Source organism: Papio anubis, chromosome 2 (genome assembly GCF_008728515.1).
Source record: "Papio anubis isolate 15944 chromosome 2, Panubis1.0, whole genome shotgun sequence".
NCBI classification, from domain to species: Eukaryota; Metazoa; Chordata; class Mammalia; order Primates; family Cercopithecidae; genus Papio; species Papio anubis.
In genome coordinates this window covers 166,133,936-166,147,369 of record NC_044977.1, presented here as the reverse complement: position 1 = coordinate 166,147,369, position 13,434 = coordinate 166,133,936, and the positions used below count along the sequence as shown (strand labels likewise).

Here is a 13,434-nt window from a genome sequence, read left to right as displayed (position 1 = left end):
TAGTAGTTTAAAGAATGCCTTCACATACAATTGATTTTTTTTAAGTTTACTAATACCGTACAGACTTCTAGACTATATGTTAAAACTTTGTCTCACTTCGTAGCTTTTAACTCACTGATCTCATAACACTCATGATACCTTTGTGAGTTTTTTCATTTTGTCATGTTTTTTTGAGACAGGGTCTCACTCCGTCACTCAGGCTAGAGTGCAGCGTCACACTCATGGCTCACCACAGCCTCGACCTCCTGGACTCAAGTGATCTTCCTGCCTCAGCCTCCCGAATAGCTAAGACTATAGACACGTGCCACCACACCCAGCTAATTTTTGTATTTTTATAGAGATGGGGTCTCATTATGTTGCCCAGGCTGGTCTCAAACCCTTGAGCTCAAGCAATCTGCCCACCTTGGCCACCCAAAAGTAGGATCCCACACCTGTAATAGGCGTGAGCCACCATTCCTGGCCTTGAGAATTTAACTGTAACTTGCAGAAGAGGAAACAGTGGTTGGAGAGGATTAAAATATAGGTGATTCCTCTTTGCTTGATTTGTAGGAGACGTTCACGCCATCAGATAAGTGTTGCTTGTCATCAAGTCTGCCATGAACCAAGGGGAACCACACTTAACTATAAGTAGGTGTTGTTCCAACCCCAGCTGGAGGCTGCCCTGCTGCAGACCACAAAGCTAGCTACTAAACCTCCCTGCACCTTAGTTTCCTCATCTTTCTTTTTTGAAGACAGGGTCTAGCTCTTGTCACCCAGGCTGGAGTGCAGTGGTGCAATCTCAGCTCATCACAACCTCCACCTCCCGGGTTCAAGCAATTCTCCTGCCTCAGCCTCCCAAATAGCTGGGATTACAGGCACCCACCACCGCACCTGGCTAATTTTCATGTTTTTTTTTAGTAGAGATGGGGGTCTTACTATGTTGGCCAGCCTGGTCTCAAACTCCCGACCTCAGGTGATCCAACTGCCTCGGCCTCCCAAAGTGCTGGGATTACAGGCATGAGCCACTGTGCCCAGGCTTTTTTTCTTTTTTTTTTTTTAAGAGACAGGGTCTCTCTCCATAGCCCAGGATGGATCACCCCCTCAGCCTCCTAAAGTGCTGGGATTACAGGCATGAGCCGCCATGCCTGGCCATCTCTACAACACAGTTTCCTTTCCACCAATCTCACAAAGCCTGTGAATATCAAATTATCAACATATTCAACAAATATTTATCAAGTGCCTACTATGTGCAAGGTATGATCCACCTGGGATATGAATTTAATGGAAAATTTAATGGAATTTAATCCCCATACAACTTGTCACCCCTCATGGTCTGAGGCCTTACGGGCTCCATGAACCCAAATCTCTGCTTCATGGAGCTTCTATTGTCATAAGGCAAACAGACAAGAAACCATTTTTTAAAATACAATTTCCAAATATTAGTAAGTGCAGTAAAGGAAAACAAAACAAGATAAGATTATGGAGTGATAGATGGGGTGCTGCTAGTTTAGACCGGAGAGTCACGAAGGCTTCTCTGAGAAGCTGGCATTTAAGAACAGACTGGAATAAGGCTTTGAGGACAAGATAAAGAGATACATGGGAGAGAAAAGTGTGCAAAGCGGCAGGTAACCACATGCACAATTAGATGTTAGAGATGAATGTGATTCAAAATTATAAAGGACTCGATTCCATTTCAATTATAACTAGGTGATAAATTATCTTAAGAAGTTTGAACAGGAGGTACCTGAGCAGAAATCTTCCAGAGCAGCCCATGGAATTTAATGTTAAATGAATAAATAAATGGCAATAGAGGTAACACCCCATGTGTCCAAACACACAGTCTTTAAGTAAATTCCCATTTGGTTAAACATATCAATTACGGAAAAGACTAATTTATAAGTGGATGGTTCGAATGAAGCCATTAAATAACAAGCTCATCACATATTCAATCCTACTTTTCAGGGACAGTTGTTATGAAAAATCTTTGTGGAGCTATAGAGTAATCTTTGCTTCTCACTGCCGTTCCTGGGGAGAGGGTGGCATTTAATGGCCTCAGCAGGTAGTTCTAAAGAACACGGGAACATCTCTATCAACTAAGCCCATATAACAAAGGTGGCACTGCCCACTGGAGCTTTATGCACTGGGCTCTGGTCAACCTTTTAGGAAAGCTGCCATCACTCTCAACATGTATGGTTCTGCATGGCTCACCAACTACAATGTATAACAACTCTAGTCATCTTCCAGAACCAGGGACAGGTGGCAACAGGATTTCACATGAATATTTACCAGTAAGGACTCACCAATACGGACTCCAGGGGAGAAGGAGCCATGCAGGCTAGATATACCACCAGCAGTGACATCATCAGCCCACATGCACCCATCTCCTCATCATTCTGCCTCTCTTCCTTTCCGTATTCTTTATCTATATCTACGTGGCCAAGTACCCCTCCTTGATTTTTTTTTTTTTTTTTTTTTTGAGACAGAGTATCGCTCTGTCACCCAGGCTACAGTACAGTGGTGTGATCTTGGCTGACTGCAACCTCTGCCTCCTGGGTTCAAGTCATTCTTGTGCCTCAGCCTCCAAAGAAGTTGGGACTATAGGTGTGTGCCACCATGCCCAGCTAATTTTTGTATTTTAGTAAACAAGGTTTTGTCATGTTGGCCAGGCTGGTCTTGATCTTCTGGCCTCAAGTGATCTGCCCACCTCAGCCTCTCAAAGTGCTGGGATTATAAGTGTGAGCCACCATGCCCGGCCACCTCCTTGATTTCTTATCCACATTCCTGCCATTCCGGGTTCTTCTGAATTTGACTATCAAATTCCCATCCTTTCTTTCAAAAGCCTAGTTAAAGATTCATCCCATGAGGTTGTCCATGTCCAATGACTTCCATCCTGAAAATTGCTGGCAATGTTTTAATTTTTTAATTTAAAAACATGTGTCTTTACAAACTACTGCTATACGCAACAATACAGATGCATCTGACATACATAATGTTGAGTGAAAGAACCCAGACACAAATAATTCATACCATATGATTCAATTTATGGAAAGTTTAAGAATAGACAAAACTAATCACCGGTAATAGAAGTCAGAATAAGGATTACCAGGAGTGGGGAGGAGGCACAAGAAAACCCCCTGAGATGCTGGAAATGTCCTACAGCTTCATCTAGGTGGCAGTTGCATAGATGTATACATATGTAAAAATTAATTGCACTGTAAACATGATTTGAGCCCTTTATGCATAATGCAACTGAAAGATTTTTTTTAATGACTCCTTTTTATCATGCTGAGATACTGTTGCGTGAACAGTCCTATATAAACTGGTTGGGGGACTTCTACATTTTTTTTTTTTTTTTTTTTGAGACAGGGTCTCACTCCATTGCCCAGGCTAGAGTGCAGTGGTGTGATCTCAGCTCACTGCAACCTCCGCCTCCCGGGCTCAAGCCGTCCTCCCACATCAGCCTTCTGAGTAGCTGGGACTACAGGCGCAAGCTACCATGCCCTGCTAATATTTGTATTTTTAGTAGAGACCAGGTCTCACCGTATTGCCCAGGCTGGTCTCGAACTCCTGAGCTCAAGTGATCTGCCTGCCTCAGCCTCCTGAAATGCTAGGATTACAAGGGGGAGCCACAGTGCCCAGCTGGACTTCTAAACTTTCAAGACAGTCAATTTCTTAACTTTCTGACACATTTGGCACCTTCTATAGCCTGAGTAGGTATCTCTTTCATCTTCCTTCAACAGGGAATTCTACTGGGCCAGCACAGTGACCGGTCTTGATTGTCACCTTTAAAACAATCAAGAGCATGTATATGTCTGTCCTGGGCCAGTAATAAAGAACACTTATTTTGTTTACTTTATGGCCTGCACAGGTTCAATGGACTAGAACATACCTCTCAAATGGAGTACAATAAATTTCAAATGATAGTAGAATGCCTAAAACAAATGTAATCCTCTTCGGAAACCATTTGGAAGAAAAGCGACTCCCTCCACCCCAGGCAAAAGTTTTGGAAGAGGAGGCAAAATGGTGCATAGGAAAGAGGATCTACTTGGTCGGGCGTTTTCCTGAGTAACCACTGTAGCTTGAAGAAGTCACTTAACCTCTTTGGGTCTCAGTTCCCTGCTAGTAAAATGACCTCCCTTACCTTCCACTTACCCCGGGTAGAAGAATCAAATGACGTGAGACATAACACTTTGGCAAACACACAAACTGCTAATACCAATGGAACGTTTTTTACAAATAAAATTAAATAGACATTTGTGGAATGCCTAGGTTCCAAGAACTTTCATATATGCTGAAGTATTTAATCTTCACAATAAGTCAATGAGGTGGCACCTGGACTCCTACTTCACCAAAGAGGAAACTGAAACTAGGCAGTTAAGGTGCTGCCGGGTCGGGCGCGGTGGCTCATGCCTGTAATCCTGGCACTTTGGGAAGCCAAGGCGGGAGGATCACGAGGTCAAGAGAGGAGACCATCCTGGCCAACATAATGAAACCCCGTCTCTACTAAAAATGCAAAAATTAGCCAGGCATGGTGGCGCGCGCCTGTAGTCCCAGCTACTGGGGAGGCTGAGGCAGGAGAGAATCACTTTAACCCGGGAGGCGGGGGTTGCAGTGCATGCCACTGCACTCCAGACTGGCGACAGAGCAAGACTCCGTCTCCAAAAAAAGAAAAGGGGGGCGCTGCCCAAGGGCACCCAGCATAGAGGGAAGGAAGCAAGGATTCCCCTCCTCTCCAAATGTGCAAGTAGCCAGTGTGCCTGTTCTAATTCCCCGTTTGAATCAGATGACCACAGCAGAAAAGTATCATGCAAGAGTAGGCAACTGTTGACAATTTTTCCCAAATAGCCACTTTTCTCTTAACGACAGACTAAATCAGAAGCCACTGAGCCTTGAAAATCCTAATTTTATTGGCACTACACTGAGTATTCAGCTGAGAAGCAGATGTGCTGACTGCTCCCAGGCATCTTACAGGAAAGTGTATATTTCACCCTCCACAGTCACTATGAAGGGTGGGACCCTATGGATTTACTTAACTACCACAGAATTAAATCTGGCTAACACCAAGGCAACTGGGTTTAAATCTGCCGGGTGATTTTTAAAAACAAAACAAAATAAAAACCTTAAACAGTGCTACATCACAAATCGCTATTTGCAAGCACACACTTCCTAAAACAAAACAGTCCTCAGCAGATTTTGCTGTTTTGCCCCGTAAACTACTTTCTCAGTTATATAAAACTACAAATTGCAATCTGAAGGCTTTGCAGGCTTGAATTTCCATCTTTCCTGAAAATTTCTGAGGACACAGAATTAAACTTGGACATCTTTCTCTCAGGCTTTTTGTATTATGCCTGCCAAATGAAACATTTTTTCCTTTGTATGCTTGGCTTTATGATACTGTATTTTAGAGAAGTCACCATAGGATATAATTGTAGGCAATAAACTTATGTGGCTAAAGATTGATCTTTTAAAACAACATCTTATCCACCTCCCTCCATGTTTTGTATTTTGCTGTGACAATATTGCCTATTGGAATCATTGCCAAAAAGATATTTCTAATTTAGTTTCTGTTTGCAAACCAACAACCAATTTGATACAAAATATCACTTTAAAAAGGCAGTCATGGGCCTTGTGTGGTGGCTCAGGCCTGTAGTCCCAGCACTTGGGAGGCGCAGGCAGGCAGATCACCTGAGGTCAGGAGTCTGAGACCAGCCTGGCCAACATGGTGAAACCCTGTCTCTACTAAAAATACAAAAAAAAATTAGCACGGCATGGTGGCACTTGCCTGTAATCCCAGCTACTCGGGAGGCTGAGGCAGGCGAATTGCTTGAACCCAGGAGGCAGAGGTTGCAGTAAACTGAGATCACACCACTGCACTCCACTACAGCCTGGGCGACAGTGTGAGACTCCGTCCCAAAAAAAAAAAAAAAAGGTACTCATGGCAAGAGGAAACTCGGGGGATGGAAGAAGTCATAACACTGGGTTGTGGTGATGGATGTACAACTACATACATTAATTCAAAAGCAGCTGACTGCAGTTACAGTGGGCAAGTTTTATGATCTATAAATTATACCGCAATAAAACTGTTTAAAATATGTGCCCATGATTCACAAAGTGAGATTTTTCAGATTTTAAGTGTTAGTCAAATTCATATTAAAAGCATTGGTTTAGGCTAGGCGTGGTGGTTCATGCCTGTAATCCCAGCACTTCGGAAGGCCAAGGCAGGCCAATTGCTTGAGCCCAGCAGTTCAAGACCAGCCTGTTAAACATGGCAAAACCCAGGTTGGCGAAATATCTCTATAAAAACTACAAAAATTAGCCAGGCATGGTGACATGCACCTGTGTCCCAGCTACTTGGGAGACTAGGGTGGAAGAATCACCTGAGCCCACTGCACTCTAGCCTTGGAAACAGAGTAAGACTCTGCCTCAAAAAAGCCTCAAAAAAAAAAAAAAAAAAGGCAAAACAAAAAACATTGATTTTTTTTCTTTCTGTGCTGCAAGGGTATTTGTCTAAAACACGCTTTCTCAACTTCTGTTAATTCTATTAATATTCTGGACCAGATAATTCTTTGTTGGGGAGAGCTGTCCTGTGCACTGTGGGATGTATAGCAACATTCCTGACCCACTCACTAGTTGTCAGTTGCATTCCCTCCTCCCAACTGCAAAGATTGAAAATGTCTCCAGACATTGTCAAACGTCCCCTGGGAGGTGAAATAGCTCCTTGGTGAGAGCCACTGCTCTAGATGCTGACAATTGAAAAAGACATTTGCTCTCTGGGGGAGTGATTGACAAATACAAAGGTGTTGGGGGCGCTCTCCAACTGTAAGTCTTGTTCTAGTGCCCCACCCACCAGCCCTTAGCCAACAAAGGATGCTTTTTCTTTTATGGTGGCACATCCACCTATGCTCTCTGTATATGCTACAGCCAGTGCTACTTCTAGATTATAAATCATTATTATTATTATTTTGAGACAAGGTCTACTGCAGTGGCATGATCTCAGCTCACTGCAACTTCTGTCTCCTGGGCTCAAGCCATCCTCCCACCTCAACCTCCTGAGTAGCTGGGGACTACAGGCATGCACCACCATGCCCGGCTAATTTTTGTAGAGACAGGGTTTCACCATGTTGCCCAGGCTGGTCTCGAACTCGGGAGCTCAAGTAATCTGTCTGCCTTGGCCACCCAAACTGCTGGGATTACAGGCATGAGCCACCACGCCCCGGCCCTATTTTTTCAATTAAGACTAATTTTATAGTCCTGTGTCCATGAAACTCCTTAAATGTGGCACCTTGCCCAGAACCTACGCAACTGGGTTCTCCATAAATGCTTTGTGGCCACTGGCTCTGATATATGAGTAAAGCACCAGGTAATTCAGTTTAGCCAGCATTAACCTAGCATCTTTATGTTCTAGGAATTCTGGGGACACTTTTTTCTTTTAACTTTAAGGTTGAAGTCATGATCACCACCTTATACATGCAGTCATTGAGGCTCAGAGAAAAACTAAGTGACTTGTGCCTAAGATCACACAAGTGGCAGAGCTGGGGTGGATTCAGGACTGAGTCTGTTGCTCTTACTCGACTTCCAAGTTAACAGTGTCTCCCCTACCTTCTGAGGGCTTGCCATGGGCAACACACCATGCTGGATGTCTAATACAGCCCATTTTAAAACCTCACTGTTATGCCATGAGGGGGGTAGCATCATTCCTTTACAGACAGGAAAATAAAGGCTTAAATGAAATCCTTATCCAAGGTTGCAGAGCTGGATATCCCAAAATTTGAACTCAGATTAGTCTGAACTCGGAAGCCCATGTTAACCACTACACCCTATTGTCTCCCCTTATGTATTAATATAAATGGCCTGTTCCTTTAGGAAGGGTTAGCCAATGGGTTTTGTTTCTCTTTTGAAGTTAGTAGATGATACACTTTAATTCAAGAAGACTGGGATTTGGCCTACTCATACATTCACTTGAGGTTTCTTTTATAACATTAAAAACCCAATCCCAAGCAGGCATGGTGGTGCAGGCCTGTAGACCCAGCTACCCAAGAGGCTGAGGTGGGAGGATCAACTGAGTCAAGGGGTTCAAGGCTGCAGTGAGCTATGATCATGCCAGTGCACCCCAGCCTGGGCAACAGAGCAAGACCCTGTCTCTAAAATAAATAAATAAATACGCCAGGTGTGGTGGCTCACACCTGTAATTCCAGCACTTTGGGAGGTTGAGGCAGGCAGACTGCTTGAGCCCAGGAGTTTGAAACCAGCCTGGCAAACATGGAGAACCCCATCTCTACCAAAAAGTACAAAAATTAGCTGAGTGTGGTGGTGCATGCCTGTGGTCTCAGCTACTCAGGAGGCTAAGGCGGAAGGATCACTTGAGCCTGGGAGATGTAGGTTGCAGTGAACCAAGATCACACCACTGTACTCCTGCCTGGGTGACAGAGCAAGATCCTGTCTCAATAAATAAATAAATAAATAAATAAATAAATAACCCAATCCTATCAATATCTGTGGGATACCTAGAACTGTCCTATATGACAAATCTCTACTCAGTTGTCAAGAAGTGATTAAGTTATAATTCCACAACTGCTATCATCACAGCTAATCATTTCTTGCACTTTCTCTTCTCTGGTTCATTCCCTTAGTCAATAACCGCATCACTAAGAATCTAAGATTCGAAATGCATATCAAATAATCATACAAATCATAAAAATCGTAAGAAAAGCACCAGAAAGAGTACAGATGAATTTGGATAATTTCTAATGGGAAGGCTGCTCAGGAGGGTAAAGGAAAGGCAAGGAATCTGAGTTCTGTAGGAAGGGTTGGGAGCTAATTTTCAAGTGTGGAAAGAAGAGCTTCCAGTCCCAGGGAACAGCATGTGCAAAGCCCCTTACCCCACCTCACCCCTTACTAGGTGAAAGGAAACCATGTGCCTGAAGCCTTGAAAAGGAGCCACAGACAGCAGTAGCCGGGCCATGCAGGGCCTTCTGGACCACAATAAAGAGAAATTATAGGGCCTGAAATTGGGGTATAACATGGTCAGATCTACTTTTTTTTTTTTTTTTTTTGAGACAGAATCTCGCTCAGTCACCCAGGCTGGAGTACAGTGGCGCAATCACAGCTCACTGCAACCTCTGCCACCACTCCTGGCTAATTTTTTATTTTTTGTAGAGACGAAGTCTCACTATATTACCCAGGCTGGCCTCAAACTCCTGGACTCAAGTGATCCTCCCGCCTCAGCCTCCTAAATTGCTGGGATTACAGGTATGAGCCACTGCGCCTGGCCTAGATCTACATTTTTAATGATCACTCTGGCTGTGCCACACATAAGCAAAATGACTCTGAAGCAACCTTTACCAGGACACAGTTCAAAGATCTGGATCCTGCAAAACAAGTTTGTTTGTTTCTTTTCTTTTTCTTTCTTTCTTTTGTTGTTGTTTTTTTTTTCCTTTTTCTTTTCTCTGGGGTGTGGCACGTCACCCTGGCTGAGTTAGCTCCCTTCTTTTTTGGTTTTGTTTGTGAAGTTTAAAGGCCAGATTTATATCAGGCCTGGGACCTGTTTTTCTTTCAAAAGCCCCCCAGCAAACTACCTTATCTCTTTCTAGATCCCTCCTCATTCTCTAATCTCTCTAATCTAACTTGCCAAGGGGCCTGTGGCAAAGGTAGAGCAATCTGTCCTTTCGGGCTTGCTCATAAGAAACAAGCCAAGAGAGAACCACAGATTCTGCTCTCTTACCCTCCCTAGTATCCAATCGAGCCCAGTTAATTTTTTTTTTTTTTTTTTAAAAAGCAAATCTGAGATAGTGTCACTCCCCAGGTTAAGATTCCTGCACTCCTCAGTGCCCTCTTGGCCACGCACCCCTCACCCCCAACCAGGTGGCCCTAGGCAACAAAGGTCTGGCTGGAGTTGGCCCACCTCCAAGCTTCCAGAACTGCTTTCAGTTTCTCCACTACAAGAAGCTTCACCCCACCCCACTCTGCCCTGCCAAGAGTTCTTAGCAGCCACTGACACTTCCTCCAGGAAGGCAATCCCACCCTACCAGTGCCCCAGTCTATGAATTGTCCTGCACTGGGTCCGCAAGTACTCCAAGAAAGTAGTTTTTCTGAACTTCTCTGTAATTCTGGTTCACTGCCCTCCTCCCTAGGCCCCAACACATGCATGCACACACATGCACTTGTGCACACACATAGTAAGTAACTCCTGAAGGACAAATTCTGTGTGTCATAGGCCCAGCACCTAGCACAATGCCTGACACCCAGTTGGTAACCCTCCAAATATTTACTGAATGAATGGACACATAAAAATGAACACTTTCAGCCGGGCATGGTGGCTCATGCCTATAATCCCAGCACTTTGGGAAGCCAAGGCGGGCAAAGTGCTTGGGCTCAGGAGTTCGAGAACAGCCTGGGCAACAAGGTGAAACCCTGTCTCTACAAAGAATACAAAAAATAATAATAATAGTGTACTGGTGCATGCCTGTAGCCCCAGCTAGTCAGGAGGCTGATGTAGGAGGATCACCTGAGCCCAGGGAGATTGAGTCTGCAGTGAGCTACCATCATGCCACTGCACTCCAGCCTGCAGGCAGTGTGAGACCCTGTTTCAAAAAAAAAAAAAAAAAAAAAAAAGGCCTTAAAATAAATTTTCTATTTCTCTTGTTTGGTCATGAAAGTGACCAGAAAACACTCAAATCTCAAACTTTGGAAGTGGTGCTACATCTCACCCATGGAAATTTGAAAAGATCAAAAACATCAATGCAGGCCACATATGCTCATGGTTTTAGACAAAACCAAAACTTCAGGAAAGTTTTCAGATATTAAAGCTACAGCAGGCAGCAGGAAGTCTTTAAGAGGTGCTGGTAATGATAACCCAATAAATAAATGTTAAAATAAAGCCAGGACAGAAACACTGAGTTGACACAGTTCCTGCATGAGCCCACTTTGGCTGCAAAACGCCAAGGCCACCAAGTAATTGACCTTGCTCTTTTTTTTTCATAGGTTTTGGGGGAACAGGTGGTGTTTGATTACATAAATTCTTGAGTGGTGATCTGTGAGATTTTGGTGTATCCATCACCCAAGCAGTATGTTCTGAACCCACGACCTTGTTCTTAATTCTGTACCTAGCTCTCACTTCTGCCTACTACAGTCAGTGGCCTGTTCTCATTCATCTAATGCCCTTCATGATCAACTCCTGGGCTTGCACCTTTCAAAAAGCACACTCCCCACTTCATCTTTTTTGCATTCCTTCTTCAGAAATAACCACACGGCATGATTATTTGTTTCTGTCTTTTCTGCTAAATTCAACGGGGACAAATAATATACTGTCCAGGTCTGAATTGGAATGTGGTCTGTGGACTAGCGTAGTGCCACTTGGGAGTTCGTCAGAAATGCAAACTCTTAGCTTCCACCTCAGACCACCTGATTCAGAATCAGCATTTTAACCAGCTTCCCCAGGAGATTCCTATGCACATGAAAGTTTGAGGAGCACTGGGCTAGATCCCAAATTCACTCAACAAATATTTATCGAACCAGTATAGGATACAGAGGTGCTCAACATAAACATGAGGATACGGTGTGGAAAAAGAGCAAGCACAGACATTCCATTGTGACTAAGAAGCTCCTGTAAGTACTAAGAAGAGTATAACCCAGATGTTCCAGTAGAATAAATAATAGTTATGTCAAAATTCAGAAGTGGCCACTGCAGCTTGGTTGTGGGAATTGGGAATCCGGAATCTGGGAACTTGACCCTCTTTGCAGCAGGCAGGAAGAATACAGGGAGGTGTGTGAGTGTGTGTGAGTGTGTCTCTTCCCTGCCTCTGCCACAGGCCGCAGGAGCTGACAAGGCCAAGTCCCCGCCCCCCTCAGCTGTCACCCTGTCAAAACAAAGCCGCTGCTGACAGCGCAGGGCCAGCCTGCCCCGCGGCCTCGGGCAATCCTCCCACCTCGGGAGCACGGCCCCCACATCTGGATCTGCAGCTGGGATGACAGGATGCCTAAACTGGCACGGAGAGTGGGTAGCAAGAAATGGGTGTCCTCAAACCAAGCAGTAGCGTCCGCGGCGCTGGGCTGTCACCTTGCCAAATCCTGTTTACACCTCGAGCAGCTGGGACAGCGTTTTAACTAAACAAGTAATAATACAATAATGACAGGGCTGTCACTGCGCGCGGCAGCGCCTCCGCCCCCAGCCGAGGGCGTCAGGCGCCACAAGACCCTCGCCTCGGGCTCTGCCCACCTTCGCACCCCGCGCTTTCCTCCCCTTCGCTTTCCCAAAGCGCCAGGAGTCCGGGAGTCTTCTCCACCCCGACTCCTTGCACCCAGTTCCTCCCAGTGGGACACGGGAAGGGATCGACTGCAGAAGGGACCACTCAGTCCCCCAAAAGATGTTTCCCTGCCCCTGGGTCGCCCACCACATGGAGAGCACCGCTCCACTCCCGCGAAAGTGACTCCAGCGAGCTCCTACAGAGCAACAAAACCCCAGAGTAGCCCGGGAGCTCGGATTCCGAAGCTACTCCTTTCAAGCGGAAGGAATGAAGGGCTCTCCGTCTTAGTGATCCCCTTCTTCAAACCCAGCAGGACTCTTATCCAAGAAGAAGCTAATTGGGCTCGGGCAACAAGAGCACTTCCGCGGTGCAGCGGCCCCAGGCGGGAGGCGAGAGGCAGAAGGCAGAAGGCGGGAGGCGGAGGTGGAAGCGGGAGGGGGAGGGGGGTCCCGCGGGCTGGGCCCCTAGCACCCATCCGCGGTCCGAGAACGGCGAGCGCGTACCTTGCAGGCGGAGTACACTCCGAGTTTCTCCAGTTTCTTGGCCCGCGGAGCGGAGCGTAGTTGCGCCTTCTTCACGGCGATTCGGGCCGAGCCACCGCCTCCCGGTCCTTCGGCCGTGCCCGCTGCAGCCACTGCCGTTGCCGGACCGCAGGCGCCCGAGCCCCCGGCAGCAGCGGCGCAGGGGGAGCCCTGCGGGGGCGCGGGCGGCAGCACCACGGGCTGCGGGGGCAGCGCCCCGGGCCCTGCCCCTGCCCCGGCTCCTGCCCCGCAGCCGCCCGGCCCGGCCCCGCCAGCCTCGGACATGCCGCCCCGGAGCACGGCAGGAGGCGCCGAGTGTCAGGCGCCGCCGCCGCCGCCAGGGTCTCCCTCTCGGGCTCTGGTCGTCGGGAGAGCGAGACCCTCCCCCCACGCCCTCCCGCCCCCTTCGCCCACCCCCCTCCCCGCCCCCGCCCTCCCCCTCGCGCGCCGCTCGCCGGGCTAGCTCCGGCCGGGCCCCGCGGGCTGATGGTGGCGGCGGCGGCGGCGGCGGCGGCAGCTGCTCCCCCAGGAGGGAGGGGACTAGCGGCTCCGCTGCCGCTGCCGCTGCCACCGCCGCCACAGCACACGCCCTCCCTTGGTTATCCTGCCCGGGACTCTGCTCCGCGCCCTGGCTGCGGACATGTTCTTCGGGGCTGCGGACTGGGTGTGCGTGCGGGCGGGTGCCAGCCTCG

The 13,434-nt window shown here is 47.1% G+C and overlaps 1 protein-coding gene across 3 annotated transcripts in view; it reads right to left on the bottom strand.

Annotated features, from left to right (window-relative positions):
* KAT2B (lysine acetyltransferase 2B) overlaps positions 1 to 13,144 on the bottom strand; it is a 117,145-nt gene extending 104,001 nt beyond the window's left edge. For all 3 annotated transcript variants that reach the window (XM_003895163.5, XM_021934909.2, XM_009201782.3), the window contains exon 1: positions 12,725 to 13,144. In XM_003895163.5, the coding sequence (XP_003895212.1) occupies positions 12,725 to 13,027 (303 nt within the window). In that variant the 5' untranslated portion in view covers positions 13,028 to 13,144. The remainder of the gene's footprint in view (positions 1 to 12,724) is intronic.
* Positions 13,145 to 13,434: the final 290 nt, after the last annotated feature.